Below are 25,310 nucleotides of genomic sequence, written 5' to 3'. Positions count from 1 at the left end.
GCGTGGTCCGTTGTCGGAGCCAGACAGACCGTGGCCGGCCGGTGAGGTCAAAGGGCAGCGCGGCAGTCGATTTTGCATGAAGACGTACTTTCGTTTTTCGGTCTCCCTCTTCCTTCCCTTATATACACGACAAAATATACGTGTATATGTGTGTATTAGTCTATGTATGTACGCACAACGAACTAACGACTCTTGTTTCTCTTTTCTCCTTCCCACTTGGCAACGCACGTATCATATAAACCGTAGATGACAGAAAGGATGGCTGTTCGCGGTACAAGGATACATTTGGCGAAGCATGGCGAAGAAAAATCGAGAATTACTTTTTCGAATGATATTTTTTTGGTTACCTTCTTGCAGTGGATGCGTTTAAATTTTGTCTACATGAATTACTGTATATTAGTGGAACGAATGGTTGAATATAACGATTTATTAAGATTCTTATTATTAAGGGTGGAACTCTTTGAAGAAGGGTCAAAAGATCAAAAATGATTCTTAAATTTTTCTGATAAATTCATATACACGTTGTAACCCATTTAAAGTTAGCTACCTAAATATTTCCTTTAGTTGTAATGTTAAATCAAATAATTTGGTACCAAATGACGAATGCACGAGAAAAGATATGTTTCGACCAACTTCATATTTTTTTTAACAATTTTTAAGATTTATTATTATTTACACGGACAATCTTACGTAAGATACGTGGCACAGAAGTATTGATCAAATATACCGTTCGTCGGAATTTTACACGTTACTCGATTGATATAAACAATAGATAATCACTTTAGTTGTTTCAGGGAGAGAAAGAGAGAGAAGGAGAAGAAAAAAAGAAAAAGAAAGACATATATATATACTTATGCTCGCTAGGCGATCGGATCGCGATACGAGATGGTACCCCACGAAAGATGCAAATGGAGTTTGGGTAAACTTTCTTCGGCCCAATAAATTAAGTGTCTACCAGCCGTATCCTCTTCCCAGACAATTCACGGCAAATCGAGGGAGGAAAAGAGAAGATGTATTCCAAGAGGACTCGATCGAAATTCCAAAGAAAGGAAGATGGAGATAGAAAGAGAGAGAGAGAGAGAGAGAGAAAAAAAGAGGGGAAAGAAAATGCGTAAACCCTTCTTGTTTTCTCAAATAAATCGTTTGCTACTAACATTAAGGGTTACTATCATCGAAAAACTTCTCGAGTAGACATGTTTTTCTGTTTTGCATGCTTATTTTGATTCTTCTTTATCTCCTCTTTCTCTTTTTCTTTTGTTTTTGTTTTGTTTTATTTTATCTCATTTATTCTTGAAATTCGATAATCGGAAGTTTGATTATAACTACGGTGAACAAATAAATTAATAGAAGAAAGAAGAAATATCAATGCTACTTTTTCATGTTTCTCTATAAACAACGATTATAACACAGACAATAAATTTATGGAAACATATGAAATTATTTTCAGAGTATGACAGTAATCCTTTCATCCTTCCCGATAAGCATTAAATAGACACACGAAAAATATAAAATAAATAATAATTTATAATAATAGAAAAAGATCAATTTCATATAAAGAGAAAAAATATTATAAAACTTCTGAAATGGTATAATTCTTTTTATAAAGAAATAAAAAATAAAAAAATCTTTCTTCTTATAAATGGACATTTATAAGAAGAAATAAGAAAATCATTACCAAAGACACTGCGATTGATCCGCATTGAAACTCTTCTATTTTTATTCAACAAAAGTGTAGAGGTGGCAAGTAGCCAATGAAAAGGATCAAAGACCCTTCTTCTCTCACTTCTTCCCCTTTTTTATAGTCGATTATTTTATACGCTCCCCAGGCTCGCAAGGGATATTATTTTGGGCAGGGTTGCAGCATGATTCTCTCTCTCTCTCTCTCTCTCTCTCTCTCTTTTTTACCGTCTCCCTTTTCGATCGGATAATCGATAAACTTCGGTAAAAAAAAAAAAAAAAAAAGAAAAAAATAACCGCTGAGGTCGCGGGTCAATCGACCCCTACGGTTGCTCATGGCTATCTATCTCTCTATTTTTTTATTTTTTTCAGTCCATTCGTATACCTTGTACACGAGTAGATTTCAAATTAAGCAACGCAAAACTCGATATCCCCACTGGACCTTTCATATCCCAAAAATTAACGCAATTGTCATCATAAAATTGGCTACGATAAAAAAATAAACTCGTTTTTAATTAAAAATCAACATGATTTGTCTATCTCTCTTTCTCTCTTGTTTTCTTTTTTTCTACGATTTCTTGTAATGGAAAATATACATTTTAAATAGAGTCAAAATCGATAAAAATAGGATAGTATCATTTTCTGAAAGAAGTATTATCGATAATTTTTCTCTTTTTTTTTTTTTTCATTTCTTACATTTCATTATGAAAAATTCTAAAATTGTATCTTCTGTGTTGCCGTTAAAAATGCTCATGTCAGACGAATACTAATAATTATAAACAATTCAAATACTTTATTTTAGTATATTTATATTCTCCAAGAAGTATTTCATCACCTTTTATGCATTCCTATTTCAGTAATTAAAATTCTAAAAATGTTAATCTCTAAATCTTTTAAGATAAATCCAAAATGTTTTTTTTTTTAAGTGTAATAATAGATTATTTTTTGAAATATTTAACGTAAGTAATTTTAACTTATTATTTAAGCATGGTAAGATCAACGAAAATTGTTGATGAATTTTCGTAGTGGATGATACGCCGTATTGATCCATTGCGCAGAGACCGACACGTAATTAGACACTCGTAGAAGTTAATTTTGGCAAAGTTTCTCATCGATCGTACTTACCCACTAATGGTACCATCAACGTATACACGGGCTGTGCTCCAGAGGTTGCTTTAGTAATAGTCTGCAATTGTGGCAAATAATCGATGAAACAATTGGTGTCTGGTACCAATTGTTTTGGTTTCACTTCTATTTCCACCGATACCGAAGATTTCTTTAAGATTGCCTGCAAAATACATTATTATATAATTATAATAAAAAATTTGTCAATCAATCGTTTAAAAATCAAATTAACAGAAATTAACAAGAAAATATAACTACTTCCATTAGGAGATAAATCTCGTTCGTTGGAGTATCGTGGGGAAAAAGATGGGTAGAGTTCATAGGATGCACCAGAAGACGCATTACCTTCCAATTGAATCCCACGTATGCGCACGATGGATCGCAAAACAGTCGCGCACACCACGGAGAACAATGTCGGCTTGGGACGGCACAACGCGAATGCCAAGTAACCATTGTTACGACAAAGGATAAGGAAAGTAATGAGTCCCCTAATGTCGCTTTAAGTCGTGGGACGATGATCGATATAGCATACGGAATTGCTTTAAACTGTCTCTTTAAAAAGTCACTTTATGGGGCTCTGATGTTTCCGTTTGTGGCTAGAACTACTTAGCATCTATGTCATTTTCTATTTTCTTGTAATAATTGTTAGTAATTTTCTCTTATTGTTGTACTCTTGATTTATGATTTATCTCATTCATTATTTCATCTTCTTCATAATAAAATATTTTCTTAACGGAAAGATTACAATTTTGTTAACCGTAAAAGAATGAATATGTATCGCGACGTTCCCTTGGTGACAAAACGCTCGGCTTGGTGGAAAGTATGCGAACAACTCGACAAGTCTAATTGCTCGTGAAAATACACGAACGGAATGCAAAAGTAGTAATGGGCTGTACACAACGAAATATATCTCGAAGATAATACGTAAATGTCACGCACGTATCGACGATCTTCTTCTATCTTCCTTTCTCTTTTTTGGCAAGAATTCGGGACATCTCAAGATTCAGCTTTCGTATCAATTCTCGACGCATCGTCAATCCGAGTATATTACTCGCAATTTCTATTCCGTGTGGCGCAATATTGGCATAACAGGGCCACTCTAGCACTTTCTGACGAATCTCGAGTCGAGTACGAATTCGATTTCTCAGTCCTTTTACTGATAGTTCGTTGTCGTTGGTAAAACGCGATCGATAAGTTAGCTTACTTATAGCCGATATGTCGAGTTGGTGAAGATAAAGTGTAGGATTTTAAAACCAGAAGGTAGAAAAATATTCGCTTTAAATTTCGATTTACGTGTACATTTATATATGGGAAATATTTTCTCAAAATATCACACAAAAGCTTTTAAAATTTGTCCGATATTTTCTATGAATGTTCGAAATATATTGGACAGTGAGAAGTCGAACAAAAGTCACTGTAAAGAAAATCGAATGTTAAGACTTATATAAATTGCATGGAATAATCGTGAATTACGTTGAAAATCATTTACAAGGGACAATAAGTCATCGTTATATGTTCGAGTAAAACTTACTCGTATTCGAGAGGCACTTGAATACCTCGCTACAGACGTAACATTCGCTCGACTAGACATCGACTCCGTGAATGAATGGGGACACCTGTTCCGATATTCAGGTGGGCACGTCGGGTTATTCATAAGCGAATATGTAAGCCGCTTGTTCTAGTTATGGGGGAACGGAGCTTTTTATCTCCAGTTGATCGGGACACGTGCATAAGTACCGAAAGGGAAAATAGACTATAATGATTTAAATCTAATGAAACTATTATATATATATAAATTATATCAATTTCTTCATAGATTCGAACGTAGAATAGTTTTAAAATTGATAAGATTTATTAAAACATTATAAAATATAAAAATTAAATAAAATATTTGTATTATATAAATTGAAGTTTAATTTACCGAAAATAATGAACATATAATGAAATTATTAGGATTGTCATACCTAATAATATTTGGACCATACAATATAATCATATTTAAGTGAAAGTATTTTTTCTAAATCCATAATTATTAAAATTGAAAAAATTTTTCTTATCGTACGAAGAAATGCACATTTTCAAAATGTGGTTTTATATTAACAAGCATCTTCATTTCTAATAAGGAGGCATTCGTGATAGGTTTAGTCTAAGCACTTGGATAACTCAAGGTTTATAAAGCTGTATCCAGAAAAGTGAGAGATCTGGGTTTGTGTCTTGGTCCAGACCACTTGAAAATTTAATTTTATCGTGAATCCTAAAATTCGAAAATAAAGAAAGAAACATTAACATATTCTTATCAAAGAATATCTAAGAGTATTAAATAAAAAGATGTTAAAAGAAAAGTGCATGAAAGCTCATAATTCTTCTCATATCTTGTTATTTACACAGTTATTCGATAAATATACCATTTTTCTAATCTTTCAATTAAAGCACATCTCATCTGCTTTAACAATTTTTATTTCTTTTTCTTATTAATCTCAAATATATTAGTCTATAATTTGAACATTACAAAATGTACAATCGTATAATCTTGTCGTTTATCAAGAAAACATCAACCTGTTAGTTACCGACATGATTTCTCTTTTCCGTGGCGCCTGCGGACACTTACGTTCTCAGACTCATTAGAACTTATGTAGTAGATAAAAAAATCTTTTACTCCCATTTGAAGTATTCTTGGATTCCTGAAGAGCGTTAGGTGGTACCGTTGTTTCATTTCCTCCTTCTCTTCTACAGCCTTTTTGAAACACACACCTTCGTTCTCGTTAATCGTATTCGTCACTTTTTCTTCTCACATACATATAAGATTCTACAAAGAAAGAAAGAAAGAAAGAAAGAGAGAGGGAGGGAGGAAGAAGAGAAAGAGAGGGAAAGAAAGAGAGAAAGAAAGAGAGAAAGAAAAAGGTAGCCCTTGTCCGATGAGTGCCTGGCTGGTCTGGCTGGTCTGCCCTCCTCAGTTGCCCTCTGCAGTTACCCCTCCTCGCCTCCTCCATCGTAGCTTCTCGTGAGAACCCGCCTTGTATCACGCATCGCGGTTCTAACGCCCGCGCATATTAAGTACACACCGACGTCCTTTCCATACACCACCAAGAAAGATCTCCAGCTCGTGGTAACATTGTAAATGCGCTACACTCGCAGAAACTTACTCGCACCATTAGGAGGGACGGCCAAGTATAAGAGCAAACGAGATGGAGAACACGCGTGGTTTGACACGGATGATGAGGAACCGACACGGGCCCTCTTTTTAAATTGCTTTCTTTCGTTCTTTCCTTTTTTTTTCTTTTTTTTTTTTTTTATTAGTCTTTTTAATTTTATTTTTTTATTCTTTTCCTCTTATTTCATCATCCAGCTTGCTCGACGATTTTCACGAAGCGAATATGACTTGCTCCTTTTTTATTCTGTCTATCTGTCTGTCTGTCTGTCTGTCTGTCTGTCTCTCTGTCTTTCTCTCTTCCTCACACCTTCTCTTTTTTTACTATTTTCATTGTTATAATATAACAAGGAAAATTAATATTTTACGCAAAGCAATTTATCGTAAAATATTTAAATATGTATATTGCAGCGTTTTATGGAAAGTTTGAACGAAACGAATGTTTAAATATTTTCTAGTAATACCTGATTATTGATTATATTTGATATTCGTTGTTTATTAAATGCGATTGTAATCACATGAAATAATACCGTTTCAATTAACTTCAGATGAACGCAGCATATTTCAAAATCTTCATGAGAAACAACGATGTTCTGTGAGTTGTATCCATTTATAATATGTTTTAAATTAATTTTATATTACTTAAATAAGAAACTGATAATTTACATCAGGGGTGGACAACTTCTCACCATCAATCAATTCATTTCCTCACTACTTAAGTTTACTAGCCACTACTCCAACAGATTATCTATAAATAGACAGAAATACAAGCCGTGCATCTCACGAGCCACGGCGTAGCAGTATCGAATAATGGGGGTCGTCTCCTCCCATTTTACTGGAACAGGCAAGTAGAAGAAGGAACCACATGCGGGCCGTCAGTTACCCATCCCTGATCTACGTAATACGATAAAATATCAGATGTTACAATCTATGGTAAAGTGTACACTTGCAATTTAACTGTCTCGCACAGCAACAGTGTATTGACGACCAACTTATTAGCCGTAACATAAAGGTCAAAACCATATAATAAATTTATAAAAAATTACACCACAAAAATTATTCTGTAAGTTAAAAAATTAACATTATTTAAAAAAAAAATAATAATAATAATAATAAAAAAATTGTCCCAATTCACTGATTCTAATAAATCATTATACGATTTATGAGAATTCGAGAAAAAGAAGAAGATAGATGCGCATCAGTACTGAATGAACAACATCAGATAACTATTAAATCAGGGGGAAAATTCGGTTGACGGCAAAGTGAATGAACAGCATATTAAACGTAAGCGATGCGTGTGCGTTTACAAGAGACATTTTTGAAAACTTAACAAAGGTGGGGGATAAGGTTTTAAAAACTTCGACGCTTGCGGAAACCTTTTCGCAACGGATGTGTGTAGAACGATGCCGATAGCTTGGAAATGTAGAGAGGCGGTGATATTACATTGGTGCTGGCAATGGTATTGGTGACGGGGGTACGGTAAGGATACGTTCTCAGCTCGAGACTACGAGGAATGTGCCTTGACACTGGCGAAGAACCGATGGAAGGCGCATACAAATATATTTACCGGTCAGGCTCTCGCCGGTTCCTCGCAGGAGGTAGGCACTAAGCTTTTTTTTGTTTGTTTTTTTTTTCTTTTTTTCTTTTATTTTCTCTTACGTGTGCATGTACATGTACATAGGTATATCGAGCTGTAGTATCGTCACGGGTAACGCCCTTTTGTCATTCTATTCCGCGCGACAGCCTCTCGCGAGAAATTATCGTTCTTCCGATCGAAGCACGGAAGGAAAGCCGTGCTGCTGCTGCCCCTCTTGCACGCAGCTCTCGTTACCGAGTAATTTACGTACGTGATAGGTAATACTTTTTAGAGAAAAAGAGAAATTCAGAGAAAGAGAGAAAGAGAGAGAGAGAGAGAGAGAAAGGAAGGGAGGAAAATAAAAAGATATAGAAAAGGAATAAGTTGAGTAACAAGTTAAAGTAAGGGACGTATTTGTCACGACGTTAATTGAAACTCCATATTAGTCGTGTCGAAAAGAATGACAAAAGAATTAACGAATTTACTATTCGGTCCTCTGTAGATACATAAATTACTCAGGACGAGCTTGATACGAGACTCGATTAAGAAAAGACTGCGTATAGCCTTGTCAAGATAAAAAGTATTTGGATCTTGCCTTTAATCATATCTAATAATGGAAAATTATGACAAACTCGTTTGAAGAGAAAATCTTTAATTCCGTCTTTCTACTTTTCTTAAAAATTATAGAAACGTCAAAGAACGTTGACTCAAATTTCACCTTCTTTTTCTTCTATTTCTTTCTCCGATATACTTATCGGATTATAATAGGCAAATTTTTCATATTTCTATCATGAACTCGTGAATAAAATACGATAAGAACACAAAGGAGATTATCGAGCATTGATTTTAGCCGACAACGTATAGTTCTTTGATATCTTTGAATAATAATACAAAATTTGAATAGGGAGTAAGAGAAACACACAAGCAAAGAGAAAGAGAGACTATAGAGTATTTCGAATATGAAATCCTCCAATGTGTTGTTACATTCATATGACAATCCTACTGTAATATTGGTACCTTTGATATCATGCGAAACTTGATATGGAAATAATCGTTAATGCTCGAACATTAATACAGGTGCGAATAAACAACGGCGAATATAACGGTTGGAAATGGTAAAGAGATATAGCAACTACACAAACCAAATAAGCTTCAAAACGCACATTCAATCGTCAATCGAACTCTGGAAACTTTATTTTTTATATAAAATATTAATAAAAGCATAAAGTGATACAATATGCAATACAACCTGACCTTTATTCTCATATGTAATTGCTAATGCCATTAATTTAAATGAAAGGTAATCCGTATAGAGAATTATTTTATTATATAGCTTGTTATTGTGAGTTCGTGTTTAATAATGCAAACGAGAAATTAATTAACATGCAGGTGAACAGTCAAAGATCCGAAATATTAAATCATTTAATTATTCGTTGTATTATTTTTACTCTTATCAAACAGAGGAATAAAAATTGCATGTGACATTGTTATAATCGAATTTACTGGTGAAAAAAATGTCACTCTAACGATTTCAACGTTTTTTAAATATCTTTCATATCATATTTTATGAAATAATTAAAATTTCCCGATAAAGTGAAATACGATGTTGATAAAAATAAAAAGTTAACACGATGCTTTTAACGAGATAAAATAAATAGGAATAAAAATTAGAGCATACTGGTTGATTGTATTTCCATCCTAATTGTTCATTATTGGCTCTACCTCCGAGTAAAATTAGCAAATAGGTTTACACAAGCAATATATTAAGGATAATCGTATTCATAAATGCAACAGTTGCAGCAGCAACGATCCAACCGCTTGTAATGGTACTCGCAAATCAAATCGGCCCTCCGGTTAACCATAAAATACACCCGCGTGAAAGGAATCCTGATGACAAGAGACGAAGCACCTGAAGGCTTGCTACGACACGAGATGCCACCTGAGAGCGAAGTTCTGTTAAAAAGCAGCTACCGTTCTTGAAATTCCGATGGGTGTTTTAAAATAAAAAAAAAATTAAAAAAAATTAAAAAAAAAAAAACTATGAAAAAGGTTGCTTCTACGAAGTTTCAAAAGTGAATAGAAGATCGAGAAAAATTGTTGAAGAAACGAAGTGAGGTATTAATAAGAAAGAGAGAAAGAGAGAGAAAGAGAGAAAGAAAAAAAAGTGAGTGAGAAAAAAAGAAAGGGAAGGCTCGAGTCTAGTCTTCTATTCCTCCTCGCTTCAGCGAGGAAGGCTTGGGAATTAATGGAGGTTCATTGAGGTAGTCCCTGCAAAGAGCGACTGGTTGTACGGACCCTCGACACGAATCCGTCCTTCCTGTACAACGCGAAGACACTCAGTCTCCGGCTCTTCTGAGAGTGCTTCGGTGCAACGACGCAAACATTGACATTATCACGAGCTGTAGCATACTCTCTCTCCTGTTTTCGTCCTTTCTATATTTTCTATTTTCTTGCTTTTTCTCTATCTTTCTACGTTAGGAAAGAGAGAGAAAGAGTGAGAGAAAGAGAGAAAGAGAGAAAGAAAGAAGATGAAGAATAAGAGGATGAAAAAGTAGAAGTTAGAGAAGACCACGAAGAGTATGTTTGCGTACTCTCAATGACTGAACTAATAGAAACGAGAAGGTACGATTCTTCGATGCCACATTTTCTATAATGGAATTCCAGATGCCAGTAAGAAGGGGGAAAGCGTTCTTTTCAATTTTCAGAGATCTACAGACGCTAGTTGTATTCTTTGTATTTTCTATTTGAAATTCGGTAGGATGGGAAAAGGTAAATTGGAAGGTTCCGTAAGAAAGAAAGATGCGGAAGAAAAAAGGTGGCGAAGGGAGAAACTTTAGATCGAGTTTTTTTGTCAATGTAACGCGTGTGACTATTGGACAAGAAAGAAGAACTCGGTCTATCTTTATTTCTCTTTCTTCCTCTTTTCTTTTTTCTTTAGTTTATTTCTTCAACGAGGAATTCGGCAAGTCGAAAAGAAAATCTCAGCAACGCTGAAAGCGAGTCCTTATATAACTCTGCCGAGGAAAGGTAAATTGTCTCTTATGTACACATCGTTCGAGAATGTAGATGGTTAGGCGATTCGAAAGGTCTCTTTCTTCATGGAAAATGACACTTCGTTCGATGGATAAGAAAGAAAAGGAAAAAGAAAAAAGTACCAAAAAAAAAAAAAGAATAAATAAATAAATAAAAGAAAAATACATTCCAAAAGGAAAGCAAAGTTACCCCTTCGAAAATGTCAAGACCAAAATTTGAACAGTTCTCTAGTCGTTTTCTCGTTTAAAAGCACACGTGTCAAACTCGAAACATTCATCCCTGCAAGAATTTACTTAATGTAAGAATATGTCCTTTTTATTTTTTTCTTTAAATGTAAAACTATAAGAAAATGTTTGCATAAGTACATATTTTTGTAGCTTTAAGTTCGTCATCAGTAAAATAATGTTTCGATTACGTAATAAGAAGAGTTAAATATATGTACTTAGAGCTTACACTATGTCAGATAAAATAACAAATTTAGGCTTTACCCTGTAATAGGACATATACGGAAAAATGAAATCGAAGGTAATTACTAAACGCAGTTATTATTGACAGCAAAGTAGATGAACTGACAATGGAACAGAAATTATCATTTACATAAGACGGATGTCACATGGTTGTGACAGCCGAGAAGGGCTAGGAGTATGTCCTAATATTGCGAAAATGAAAGATTTCTTCTCGCAGTTGGGATAGAAGCTATTATCGGTGGCACTATGCGTGAACAATGAACACAATGTCCTCGTCGTTATTGAAGCCCCTTTTCTCGGGAGTAGACACGAAAGAAGGGGTAAACGTACACTTTATCTCGAACCTGCAGATGATATGAGGGTGAGATCCAACCACGTACCAATCCCATGGGACCAGCCGTAATATTTCAACCATAAAAGTTTGAATATATCGTGTCCTATGCTCTCCTTCTCTCGCACTTTCTCTCTTTCTCTTTATATATATACATACATATGTACACCAGCAAGCAGTCTATACATATACATACTCTAGGTATGACTTTAAAGCTTCGTAAGGGAACACGTATGAGTAGCAAGTAGTGAAAGAGAGAAAGAAAATATGAGAGATGGAGAGAGAATCTTTGCTTAGAAAGGGTGAAGATTTGCTGGGCTCGCGTGGAGAGACGATGACACTGGGGTGAATTTATAGGATGGCAACGGCAGCACACGGCTGTAGCCAGATTTTATGGCATCTACAACATCATGGGATTTTTGAAGTACTATACTGTCTCCTCTAGGCGCACCCTTGGATTTCTACGTGACTGCCACATAAACGGCATACAAAATGTGTGGAGTATGTTGCAACTAATGAACGCGAGAACATAGAAGACTATGTAGTACCTTGTCACGATCATTCGTTCCTAGTTGGTATCGCTAATGTTTTCGATATCTATGAATATGTGTAAAGTATGACGTGATTTAAATTAAACTCGAATCCTTAGGATTTGCTTTGAACAGAAAATAGGTCTACTCCCCTTTTTAAAATGTTTCAAGAATTGAAATTACTCTGCTTGCGTCATTAACTGCGATCGTTATCTACGTTGGACGTTAACTGGCTATCTTCTAACGTCGATTAAAGTTAACAAGGATTATTCTTTAAAATTCTTCTGATGTGAGATCATGGAACCGTGGAATTTCGTTTGCCTTGGTTATTCGATCTCAACTATCCCTACCATTTTTAAGTTTTACGTAAGTAATTGATATGGCTTTATTTTTTTGTTATATATAATATTAATAAAATTTTAATTTCACAAACAAATTGTTTCTTTTATAATTGAAGGTAAGATAAATAAATATGGAATTAAAGAGACAAGAGAAGATTTTAAGATTTTAATACTAGCCGTAATTTGAGCTGTTCTAAGCTCCCTCTTTGGAGCGAGATAAATTCTGTGGTACCATAACCGAGGGTTGCAATACGATTGGGAAAAGTGGCTGATAGGAAACCATGATTCTGGATTCGGTCGTCTTTAAACGACCGAAGTCTTGTTCAAATTCAAAGCCGCTCGTTTCGTAGGACGAATATTGCGAAGGACTTTAAAAAGTATTACCCAAAAATAAGACCCTCAGGGTCGGTCGTTATCTCAAGTATAAGATTTTATTTTGTCTGCTTACTGTTCGTATATACGACAGGTTGTTCGGCTCGGTGATAATAAAGCAACAAAAAGAGAGAATGTCAAAGTTTGAATCGATCATGTACGAGCGTAGAAGCGTATTTTTGTTTAGATAAGTAAGATATCGAATGATCAATAATCTAACGTATATATATAATCTCAATTTAAATTAAATATTTTATAATTGATATAAATAAACATGCAGAAAAAAAAATATGTCATTTCATATTACATTCATACTTCATTTTAATACAATCACTATATTACTTACTATTGCAACGCTTCATGTGCTAATAATCCGAGTGAGAAGGAGATAAAAGCAATTGTCGTTAATCATAATACAGTGGATCGTTTGTACGTTGTTGTTTATTAACAAACTGTTCATTTAACCACCAAACGATATAACAACGAGCGTGACAGAAACGCAGTAACATGGCAACGCGCGATATTCCGAGCCCCGAGGTTGTATATGCATTTTACATGGGAATCGCGTTGGCATTTATATTCTATTCGACTCGGTTGAATCTCGTTTCAAATGATTGTATAGTACGGAATCGACGAATAAAGCTATAAATTATCTATCTCGCTGAGAGTATACACCGATGATGTGAATTTCGATCGAGTAATCTCAGAAAAACATGACATCGAGCCAACAACAACAACGTCAGGCTTCAAGTTAATAGATACATAATTACTTTACATTATTTGTTTTCCCTATTATTTTATTATTATTATTATTATTATTATTATTAATATTATAATTACAACAATAATTATAGCCTAATGTAATGTGAAATATATTTGAAATTCACTCGTACAATATTCTAACATATGGTTGTATGAATATAATCGTATATAATAATTATGAAAGTTGTAATTGAATTGTGTTCACAAAATTCAAGTCTACTCGTGATGAAGTATGCGTGTAAATACTTTGTCGCCATATACACGTCGGAAAACGATAAAGAAATAAGTTGACTCCTTTTTCAGTCGCCTTTTTTAAAGTATTCTAGACGTAATAAGTAACGCGTGCTAGCTTGCGCAGGCACGCGCTAATTGAAGTACAAACTAGAAAGCTAATTGAAAGTATTCTGCTTTTTCGAATCACCGTTGTTTGAAATGTTCATCTAAAATACTCTGTATAACACTAACAGATGTTGTAGAGATAAAGGCACTTATTTCTTGTTCGATAAATGCGATACTAATATAAGATAATAAGTTTAAGGTATAATATTATTCCCTTGAATTCTATTCGGACATTCTTACTTTTTCCTAATATACATCCAATATAACTATGAGTTATCTTTTTTTCTTTTTTTATTAAAACGATTGCATTGTAACTACGCGTATCTATATCTATATATATATGTGTGTAATTATTTATTATAATTAAAAACATTACTGTAAATTTAAATGACATTATTTCTATACTAACTGTATTAAAATACGATAACGTTTTTTGTTTTTTTCGTATCTTTTTGAACGCGTTCAACGACACGTTTGCAAATACCATCAAGCTTGAAATGTTCGTAACGAATTCATTCCGTCATTTATTTATAATTAACTGCTAAAAAAAAAAAAATTCGTGGACTGTAATTTTTTGCGGTGTTTTTGGGAAAAAAAAAGAGCGTAATAATTCACGAAAGATCTACGAGAGTACTCTCTACCAGTTTATTCGGATAATACGGATAATACGAATTATAGCGAACACGTGAGAGCGTACGTTTAGTTTTAAAAGTTAACGCTATTAAAAGTTTCTTGCAACGATGGCGTCAGGTAGAAGGTACGTGCCATTATCGCGAGTTCAAGACAATTAAACCTCCTCGTCGTTGACGTCGTCCGTTGTTGCGACAACGTCACAATGATGAATTATTTTAAGCAAAGTAGAAATAGATTTATCTATTATCTTTAAATAAGGCCGATGACTTCATTGATCGTAAATATTTTAAAATAACGAGAAAGTAAATTCCCCATTTTGCTTATGCTCGCGCGTATATGTGTCGTGGTCTACGATCAGAGTTGTTCGTAACAAATACGAATAAGAATACGAATACGAATAGAAATACAAATACAAATACGAATAGGAATAGAAATAGAGATACGAATGTACTTCTAAGCGAATATGGTTCTAACCATGTAACAAAACATCTCGAGACGGACAATAATTACAAGGGACGCGTAGCAGTGCTTTATTTTAGTTATTATTTACAATTAGCAACGGTAGGTCGTTAGCCCCACGATCACCGAACATCAGCGAGCAAAGATGACCTCGACTTTAACATCCGGTATATCGTAGTTCTAAGGACATCGACGAAGAAACGCATTAACGCCAACCTGGAAATAGATTCTGTCACTTCGAAAGAAATATGTAATGTAACAATCATTTTATTTCATTTTATTTTGTAACATCATATATTGTCTCTACAAATTTTCCTTATGTGTCGCGTATAATCAAAGATAAATGAAAAAACGATTATAAATAATAATAATAATGTTCTGTTAAATATGCATAAGTATATTACATAATACAAATCTTCTTTCTTTGTGACATTTTACTTGCCCTAAGAGAAACGTAAGATGCAAAAATCCCTTTTCATCTTGTCTAAGAATTTTCGATGACATTCAATAATCGATTTTTTTTTTCTATTTCATCGTATGCTTTTGTTCTCTGATAAATTCAGTTTTTCGTAGCAAGAAGACGTATACTTTCACACCCCCTCCCTCCCCCTCGCCCTCTCGCTCCTCACCCTCTTTCTTTTCATTGCTTCCCCTTAAGATCTTACAAGCGCCGTGAATCCCACGGGAGGATAATCTATTCCTTTTAGAAGGGAGTCGAATAATGAGAATACAGAATACTCGGTAGACTGGATAAAATTCAGATTTTCCTTATTGACTCTCTTTTTCTTTTTACATTTTTGATTATGTCAATAATAAGAACTATCTCGGCGATCTCGTGATTTAAAAAAAAAAAAAAAAAAATCAATGAAGGAAATTCGATTTCGATATGTTTCTTTCTCATATTTAGAAATTATTTGAAAAATAAAAAATGGGAAATATAATATTACGAATAAAAACATTAAAAATAAAAATTAAGTATAGCACGGTAAGAGTAAAATCGATAAGGAAATGTGATTAGAAGGAAGTCCGTAATTAGAGGAGACGATTGAACGTAAGATCGAAACGACGATCGGTCTCTCTAGATCTCACAGGAGTAAGAAGAGAGAATGAGATATCTAACGAGGTCGAGGAGAAGCCTAATTAAATTTATGCTAAGATCCGCAACATCGTCTTAATTATGGCACATAAATTCGAGAAGCCAATTAGATATCCGTTAATAGAAACCAACTCTGTCGGAAGATTAAAGAACTACTCGAGTATACTATTCAGTTATATCTCGAACTAGATGATAGGATAGAGAGAGAAAAGGTAGAAGAGAATCATTTCGTTAGATCTAGACGAATAAATTACACATAGTTACGAGGTTGTCTTTAAAGAAGAACAAGGAGATTGGAAGGAATTGTACGATAATCATGGGATTATGGAAAGAAATTTGCATTAGAAGAATGTTCCACGTTTATATACTCCTTCTTTTTCCTTTTTTTTTTTTTTTTTAATATTCATAATCAGTTTTATTATCATTCTCGTATCCTTGGATTTGTTCCTTTGAATATTCGTTAATCAAATTCTTTTTACATAGGTTTGACTAATGAAATGAATTTTAAATTGAACCGTATTATTGCCATTAAATTCTTTTCAATTAAATTGATAATGAAAAATTTCATGGAATCTTTCCTAATAAAAGTTTTGCTATTTCGTGCGTGCATGTATCACGTGTATCAAAGGAACAAAAAATGGCAAGACTGGTCCTTCGGAATTTCGTAATTCCACGCTTCTTTTCTTTTGGAACACGTCCAAACGTTTGGCAGTAGACAAAAAGGTGTTCTGGCAGGAGGAGGAGAATTGTTGAAGGTACAAAGACGACGAAATTGATCGAGGCGTGAATGTCGAAAATAATAAAAGCAATCGAAGAAATAAGTAATCGTTTCTCACATAGTGGCGTCCTTCGTATCAGAGAATTTCGATACCGTTAGGTTGGCCCTTGTGATTGTACCGGAGGAATTCATTTGATTCTTTTTTCTCATCCACTCGTGAATCACGCCAGGTCTCCTTCGCCGTTCACCCACGACGATAGGAAAACCCGTTCGATGGTTCAACTGCAAAACGCATGAGTCGGATAAACTCGATGTTTTATGACGAATAGACGAAACTAAATTTTACTTTTCCATTTTCGAATCCGATGAGACGAGAAGAGGAACGTTGGTAACAATTTGATTTACTTCGTAAACCAGCCAAGGCTATAAGTCATTGTATCGCTGGATAAAATATCGAACGAAAGTTTTTATAGAGTAAATCCTCCTCCGGAGGTATATGAATTATTACAAAGTTCCATCGTAAAGTTCGTCTGTTACGAAACAATTGACACGAAAGAATACTCGAATAATATTTAAAACAATTGAACGATCAAAATTCTATAACAACATTATTTCTTAACTTGTGAAAAAATCTAAATTATTTCCAGTTGTTTAATCGTGTTAGATTCATGGAACAGGAAAATACAGATTCTTAAATTGCACGATTAAACGTTACGGTATCAAGAGAAATGATCAAATCGATATATAGTAAGATGGGAGATTAGACAAGTTACGGTCGCTGATTCTGACACGGTGCTGTCCTTTCCATTATTAATCGACACGAAGAAACCCGTAATCGACGCCACGCCTCTTCCACGTTTATCGATTCGACGTCAGTTGTTCCGAAATAGACAAACGTTCGTCCTTGTAATGATAGTGGCCGAGAAAGCAGAAAATAAAAATAAGAAAATCAATTGATGATTGTTTATAACCGTGGACGTAGACTCTGAGTTTGTTAGTCCGATCAATACTCGACGAAGAATCCGTTAGAGAATTACTTGGCAAGAAACTCAATCTATTCCTTTTACCGACCATGCGAGCCACATCGTTTTTTGTCTATAGGCTCGTTCATCTTAATTATTTGTTAACGGCAAATTTTGATTCTTTTATTTACTCCTTAACGGTAAAAGTCCGCGATTAAAGACGAAAATGAAATTACCAAAGGTTTTTAACTCAATTTCATCCACATTAAGATTTTAATATAAATTTCATTTCAGACGATTTCTCTTCTCTCTAATGTGTTTCGTTCCTTTTTTTTTTTTTTTTTTTTAACAAAAATATTATTACGTTATATAATCCAACTAATATAATATAATTAATATTTATATATTTATAAGAGAAATTATTTAATAACTTAAAATTATTATTTCGACGATGTTATATTTAAATTCATCGCAACCGTATATTCGCCGTATGTTATCATCGGTAAATTTGTGCGATATTCATATGGTCCAGACTGTACGTGTCTGGAAAAACATTATATCCGGTCAATGACTCTGCTTTTTTCGGGGAAAAAAAAAATACTATTGTAATTAACGTACACGAAGCTATACACTTTTTTCTCTCTCTCAAAATCTGCCCGTTTTATCTCGCATTCTCTCCTTTACTCATACGTAACGCATACGGTGTATTAAGCGGTAACCGTTTTTCAAAATGTGAATTTGATTACTCGTGTAGTTCGTGACGTAAAAAATATTAAAAAAAAAAAAAATTGGACAAAAAATCAGTATAGATAAAAGAGACGACGAGAGATTCCATGAGTACAAAAAAGGAAGAGAAAGAGACAGATAGTGCGAAGCGCGTGCTAAAGAAAGAAAGAGAAAGAGTATTTAAGAGAATCATTTTAAATCAAATTAATATAAAAAAAAAAGAGAAGAATAAAGAATAGAAAATCAGGAAATTGTTAATTTCATATATGAACCCATTATTTTTTATATGAAACTATTTCGATTTTTTTCAAAAGCTTCCTAAATTTCTAACTTCGCGATATCATCTTCGTTTCTTCAAATAATAGTTAGACACTCAAAATGATGGACTTCCACGTCTTTGGGATTTTTTCAAACTTTATATTAATTATTTTTAAATTAAAAAAAAAAAAAAAAAAAACCGTAAAGCATGTAATATAAATCGTTTTTACCCTTATTCATGTTATATATGTATATAAAGAACACAAATAAATCACATCTTTCGGTAATTCAGGTCAAGTTTCGTACGAATTTCTTCCTGTCCTTGATAATACTTACAAAAAAAAATAAGGAGAACGGTACATGCGAGGATGCGAAACTAGCCGTTTACATAAATTTCGACCCTTACTGCGTTTTGACCCTCGCGTGCTCTTATTAAAGCAAAATTAACGAATCGTTCAACGGTTCCAGCTAGTTGGCAAGCCGGTTTCGACCTCGTCCTTGCTAAAACCACGTAGAAAAGCAGAGAATTTCGTACTTCTTTCCTCCTTTTGCCGATTCCTTTCCAACGGCTAATTAACCGTATGAATAACGTACCACACCTATTCGCGTAAAAACCACTGTGTGCAGAACACAGTAATTGTCTGTATTTACTTGCTAGTATGTAAGCCAAAGTGCAGAGATCAACGTTCACGGAAACCGCTTTTAAGTCATTGTTGGCAATGGAAACTGGTTAGGGACCAGGTCATACCGCTCCTAGCAATGATCTAGATATTATAAACAGGTTCTTTTGCCAGTTCTATTACCAAAAATTGAACAATTGTTAATCCTTCGTAAAAAGATCATTATTAGTAATTCAAATTTTATATGTAACTAATTAAAGTACTTGCGTATGTAACGAGAACAATTTTCACACGTCCCACCCATAATTTGACGCGTGAAGTTTAAAATTATATACATTAGGATAATATTTTCAAATTCATTTAAAAGAAATGCAATACAAAATAATACAAAATATATGAAAAAAAAAAATCATTTTTAATATATCTCAATGATTAAAGAAAATTATTAATCAAGAGGAGTTAAATCGTCTACACACAAGAATTAAATTATAATGAATTAATGAAACAATTATTAATTTTGAAAAAAATAGCCTGATATTAAAATAACGTTAAAATCAGATATATTATTTCATTTGAAGAAGTTTTATGTGAATTACTAAAACAAAACTAAAAATCATCTCGATCGAACAATACCCAAATTAGTTTAATCTCGACAAAATCTTTTAAGAGAAGAATAACTGGACACCATGAAAAAGGGGGAAAGGAAAGAAAAAAGATTAATCGGACGCTACGACACAACGAAGACGCAATCCCTTTTGCCGGAGGAGGAGACTCGATAATAAATATGCAAAAAGGAGGAGCTCATGGATGTCGTAAATAAAAACGGGAGATTCGCGTGCAGAGTCTGCGTTGTTGACCGCCTCGAGAAAGAAGGACGAACTTCTTTGTTGAAATAAAAGTACGAGCGGAAAAAAAGTATCTTCCTCTTTTAGTTATGCTCGTGCGTTAAGAGGATGAAAAAACCATAAGGAAGAAAAGTGCCCGTAATTTCTTTTTAGTTGGTTTAACTGAACACAGTAAAACGACGTATGTTCTGCTGATAAAACTATAAACCCGTGATTTGTCGATGACTTTGAGATAATAGGAGAGAGGGGTGGGGAAATAAAATAAAAGATACAGAAGAAAAGAACCACCGAGCAGCGATATCGACTTAATGTTCCTATTTCATAAAACGTTTATTCCCTTAGTAACTTTTACCGGAGTTACGAGAAAAAAAAAAATAATAAAGAGAGTGAAAGACAACTTTTCTTATACATACATAGCGCAATGTAAAAAATCTACGTAAAAAGATCTAATGTGTGTAGAAAAAAATTTGATTACCATATTTGTAGAAAAATAATTACTATATTATTATAAAATAAGAGATGAAGAAAAGGTGAAAGAGAAAGAGAGAGAAGAGAGAGAGAAATCATCGATCGACGTTTTGATAAAAGCTTTGAATTTCTCTTTCGATAGGTACAGGAATAGTGCGATAAGAGGTAGGATTAAAGTTACGATCTATCACGAAGAATCGATGGATCGTCTTTCTCGATCGCCGGAGGAGTCAGTCAGTCGATCGCGTGCTTCTGGTGGTACCTTCTTACTACTCACCTGGACTCGTTGTCGGTGACGATCCTGCTTCCGTTGCTTCCTTTCGAGCTCCTCCTTCCGTTCGATCAGTGATCTTATCTCTCCGAGAGCCACAGGCGCCCCGTTGTCGTCGAGTACGTCACTGTTCAAAGGCAATCTCTTCATTGTGGAAACTGGCTCGTTCTCGTCCTCGCTATAACTTTCCACTAATAACTCCGAATCGCTCTGCAAGAAACGCCATTTTTAAAACTATTATCATCCGATATTTATACCATGTGATTCTAATCGATTAATCTCTTGGTTAACGATTTATTTAAAAACAACAAAATTTACATAATATGGAATAAATTTACATATGTTGATGCTAAGAGTAATACCATGAAGCTAATAGATTTCTATTATAAATGAAAATAAATAATTATGTATACATTAGATATTATCTCAATTTGAATCACGAAATAAATTCGTCAGATTACATTTACAATTAGGCAAAACAAATCTAATTCTAATTGTAAGCATCAAATATACCTTAAAGATTAGATAATGATAACGATAAATAAATACACAATTTCATTTATTATCCGATTAACAAATTCACGATATTCCAAGATTCGTAATCTTGTATTTAAATTAATAAAATCGATCAAATTTACCTGTTCAGGTGGTGAACTCGGCGAACTGGTGCTGGATGCTTCTACCACAGATACATATTCGCTCATACCGCTTTCGTTCTTTTGTAACTTCAACACCGGTGTCTCCAGTCCGCAGAGAAATACTTGACCGAAGAAGAGCACCTTGCTTATCCTTAGACAGACCTGAGCGATATCCTGAAAGGTATCGACAGGTTAGGCTATAGCTAAGTCGAACAGTCGATCGGATATCGTACTACTAGTTTGCGATCGAGAGATCGATACGTCTGATAAATTTATAGTCTGTGTTAATCGATTGGACGTACGTACTAGCTAGTGATTTACGGATTTAATAAACTTTATGGGGTGCGTATGCCCGATAGCTTACATGTACCTATCGCAAGCATTTACATCCTATCGATATGATGCCGAAGAGAATTAATGAAAGATTTCAATCGTGATTAGATACTCACCATGTCTTCCGTCTTCTCTACGTAACAAGGTTCTTGAGGATTTGACATTAACGGCGTGAATCCTGCCAATGTCGTATCTTCTGGCAACTTCACCAATTCTAGTTCTAAACAAACAACAAATTTCCAACAAATTACTAATTGTAAGATCACACGTATGACATTAATTCAAATATTGCTTGTCACGGGAATTTCATTAATGTTACATTTAGGGATAAAGAGAACAATATTTTCGAAGTAACTTATTTTGATATAAAAATGAAAACAGTATGACAAATTTATCTCGTAAAATTTTAACAAATATTTTCTAATCTTTAATATCGTACATATTCGAATAGCGTCTCACGCAATTATGTTAAAGATTAATCAACTAAACTTATATTTATTTTTTTTAAGCTCCATTATTTTCTCGATCTTTTATCTTCGATCATTCTAATTTCTTCGCGTTTTATTAATTCTACAAAAATACAGTGAAATTAATATGAGTAAACAATCTGCATAATTAGAAAAGATACGAATCTTAAAGACAGTAATAACAATCGAAACTGGTGCTCTCTTTATATTCCATGGAATTCGTTCTAGTTTTTAGTTTTTATTACCGTCCACACAATAAAAGTTTCAATTCGTATTCTCACTAACGAGGAACGAATCATAATTTCTTTTCTTTATATTTCTTTCATATTACTCGGTAGGTTCTTGGTTCATTCTCATCATCTGATAGTTTATGATTTGTACAAACATGGTTAAATAATTATTATTTTTATATGGCATCATACGTCACGTCGTTGTCAACTACGAGACCATTACTCTATCGTCGAGTATGTAGGTATAATTATTTTCACGAGTCTCGAAAAGGCAACAAGTGCGAAACAATTTATCGTCGATAAAGTACGTTGGAAGTGGTAAGAATAAGAGGAAAAAAAAACACACACACACACACAGAAAAAGAACAAGGAAAAAAGCTCGAAAGGAGTCCCTCATATTATTGCCGTCGACGTAAAAACGCAATTACGCTGTGGAATTTATTGTTAAACGAAGACCGTTAAGTGGATAATATAGAGCCTTATTCGTCTTTCTCTCTCTATCTTATTTTTTTTCCTCTTTTCTTCTTTACTGAACTGATCGTGCAGAGTGGCCGAAGGCGAGGACGAAAAAAGTGTGGAAGAAAAGGAAAGAAGAAAGAAAGAATGAAAGAAGAGGACCCTCTTTCGATCTTCGCGATACATTCCTCTCAACTTGCTTCGTAGTACGCCCAACGCAAAGTCCACGATGGTGTACCTTTGCTTCAATTTATCCATTGTGCCTTAGGTCTTATGTGCAGATAACAGAGAGCAAAGAAACGAGTGGGAAACAGAGAAAAAGAGAAAAAGAGAACAAACAAGTGGAAGAGAGAGAGAGAGAGAGAGAGAGAGAGGTAAGCCAACAAATTGACATTACGGCACACGTTACTGGATATACCGTTATTGTCTTGCATCTTTTTTATTTTCCTTTACAAATCGTATCGTTTTTTGCGAGCTGTTATTCGACAAAATCGGAGACAGGAGGCGAATAATGTTCAATATAAAATGATCACACAAAGATGATAACATCGGATAATAAAATAGAAAAACGAGCTAGCAAAGGAAATATGTAGTAGCAAAGTGGTTACGTTTTACAGTAGTTGAACGATCGTTCTAGTCAGGCATCATCGACTAACATGCATGCGGTTGTATTACTGGAACGGCACGTGTAACGCGACATATTCACGATGACGTGCGTGTTTCGTCGTTGGCAAGGACATGCTCGACTTTGAGGTAAGTGTACCGCATGCAAGGATGCAAGATACAAAACTAGAACGCTCGTTTTCAACCATCCGGATTCATTCAGTACGTAAGACCTGCTAAGCTACATAGAACGGTAAATACGAAATAGGAAAATGTATTTCTTTGTATTTCTTTTAGTAATCGACTATATATTATATAATTTAAAAATATCCTTTAAATTGAATTTAAATAAAAAAGAAACTACATTATTTATAATTAATGATCTTACATTAGATTAATAAAAGTAAAATAATTAATAAGGTTCTTTGTTAAAGTAATTATGATAAAACGTTGTATCGAAGATGATTGATTTAATTTTAATCAAATTAATTAAGCTTTTCATTAGTAATTAATTCATATCGGATTATAATTTATTGCTAATGAACATAGCTATTATACGTTTAATGATTGATTAAATGTAATTTGTTGTCATTGATACAAATACGAGAACAATACGTCGAAATAACAATTCTTGTAAAAAAAAAAAAAAAAAAAAAAAAAAAAAATAAAAAATATCGAATTTTATGTCTAATTATTTCCAAAGAACAGAAGCAATTAAAATTTTCATTTTTTCACCTTATATCCCAACTATAATAATTATTGATCATTGAATGCGCTCGCGATTGGATTTAACACGAAATACCTATCCTTGAGTATTTTTTTTCTTTTTTTTTTTTTTTTAATATCGGATTAAAAAACTAAAAGGGCGTAGAAATGAAGAAATCATGTGTGTACACGCTGTCGTGTGAGCCATGAAAAATAGCAATCCGGTAAAATATCGCATTGTCTTGGCATAATGTATTATCATTGCACGAGTAAACTAATGATCACGAGTAAAATTAATCGATTCGTGTTCCGTTCGTAATTATCATCAGGTACAGGCAATTAGTTATTAAACGATAGCTTCGTGCCGTTTATCCGTCGTATAAATTATTTCCTGACTCTGAATCACACGTGACAACAAAATCGTTCGACTTTGTTTGCTTTTTTTTTTTTTTTTTTTTTTACCGAAAAAAATATCTTTCTTTTTAATTAATCGCTGGATCGTTCGAGTAATTATATATAAATATTTAATACACAATCTTTTTTTTTTTTTTTTTTTTTTTTTTGAAAAGGCGTATTCATTTTTACATATTTTTAATTAAAAATTTGACAATAACTCGTATGTAATCGTTTAATCGCAAAATTTGGTTACGTATAAACAGAGAGGAAAAGAAAAAGGAAATGAGTCTGACAAAAGGACGACGTCGGCTGTTCGTGAAGCTCTCGCAAAATCCTTGCGTAAATGGTCTCGGAGGCAATGCGATTTAAGTATTCATAAGATGCATGGAATAACACAGAGGGTGAAGAAAAGAAGAGAGAGAGAGATAAAAAGAAAGAATGGTAGTAGACAGTAGCAGCAATCGGGCGTGGCGCGCCTATGAGACAACGACGAAGTATCATTGGCTGCAGGCTTGTAAACGAGTAGAAGAGTATAGCATTGCAGTGGTCACATTGGATTCACCGTTACGCAACCGCCGCTGCCACTGTTGCTGCTGTGGGGGTCAACAGACGACCGTCGCGACTTTGCCGTTCGAGGATTCAAGTTTTTTGATTAAGCTGGTCCAGCGTGTCTTAGAGTAAAAGAACAAAATGGAGAATGAGAGAGAAAGAGAGAGAGAGAGAGA

At 34.0% G+C, this 25,310-nt stretch overlaps 1 protein-coding gene across 4 annotated transcripts in view; it reads right to left on the bottom strand.

Moving 5' to 3' along the window:
• LOC107064140 (Smg6 nonsense mediated mRNA decay factor) overlaps positions 1–25,310 on the bottom strand; it is a 93,134-nt gene that overhangs the window by 3,886 nt on the left and 63,938 nt on the right. For all 4 annotated transcript variants that reach the window (XM_015316500.2, XM_015316502.2, XM_015316503.2 and 1 more), the window contains 4 exons: positions 21,845–21,948; positions 21,396–21,569; positions 20,764–20,967; positions 2,803–2,965 (listed from right to left, as the gene is read on the bottom strand). In XM_015316500.2, the coding sequence (XP_015171986.1) occupies positions 2,803–2,965; positions 20,764–20,967; positions 21,396–21,569; positions 21,845–21,948 (645 nt within the window). The remainder of the gene's footprint in view (positions 1–2,802; positions 2,966–20,763; positions 20,968–21,395; positions 21,570–21,844; positions 21,949–25,310) is intronic.

This window comes from Polistes dominula, unplaced genomic scaffold, assembly GCF_049000335.1.
Source record: "Polistes dominula isolate Pdom_NZ unplaced genomic scaffold, Pdom_raw_medaka contig_77, whole genome shotgun sequence".
Classification (NCBI taxonomy): domain Eukaryota; kingdom Metazoa; phylum Arthropoda; class Insecta; order Hymenoptera; family Vespidae; genus Polistes; species Polistes dominula.
This window is presented reverse-complemented; position numbering and strand designations above follow the sequence as displayed.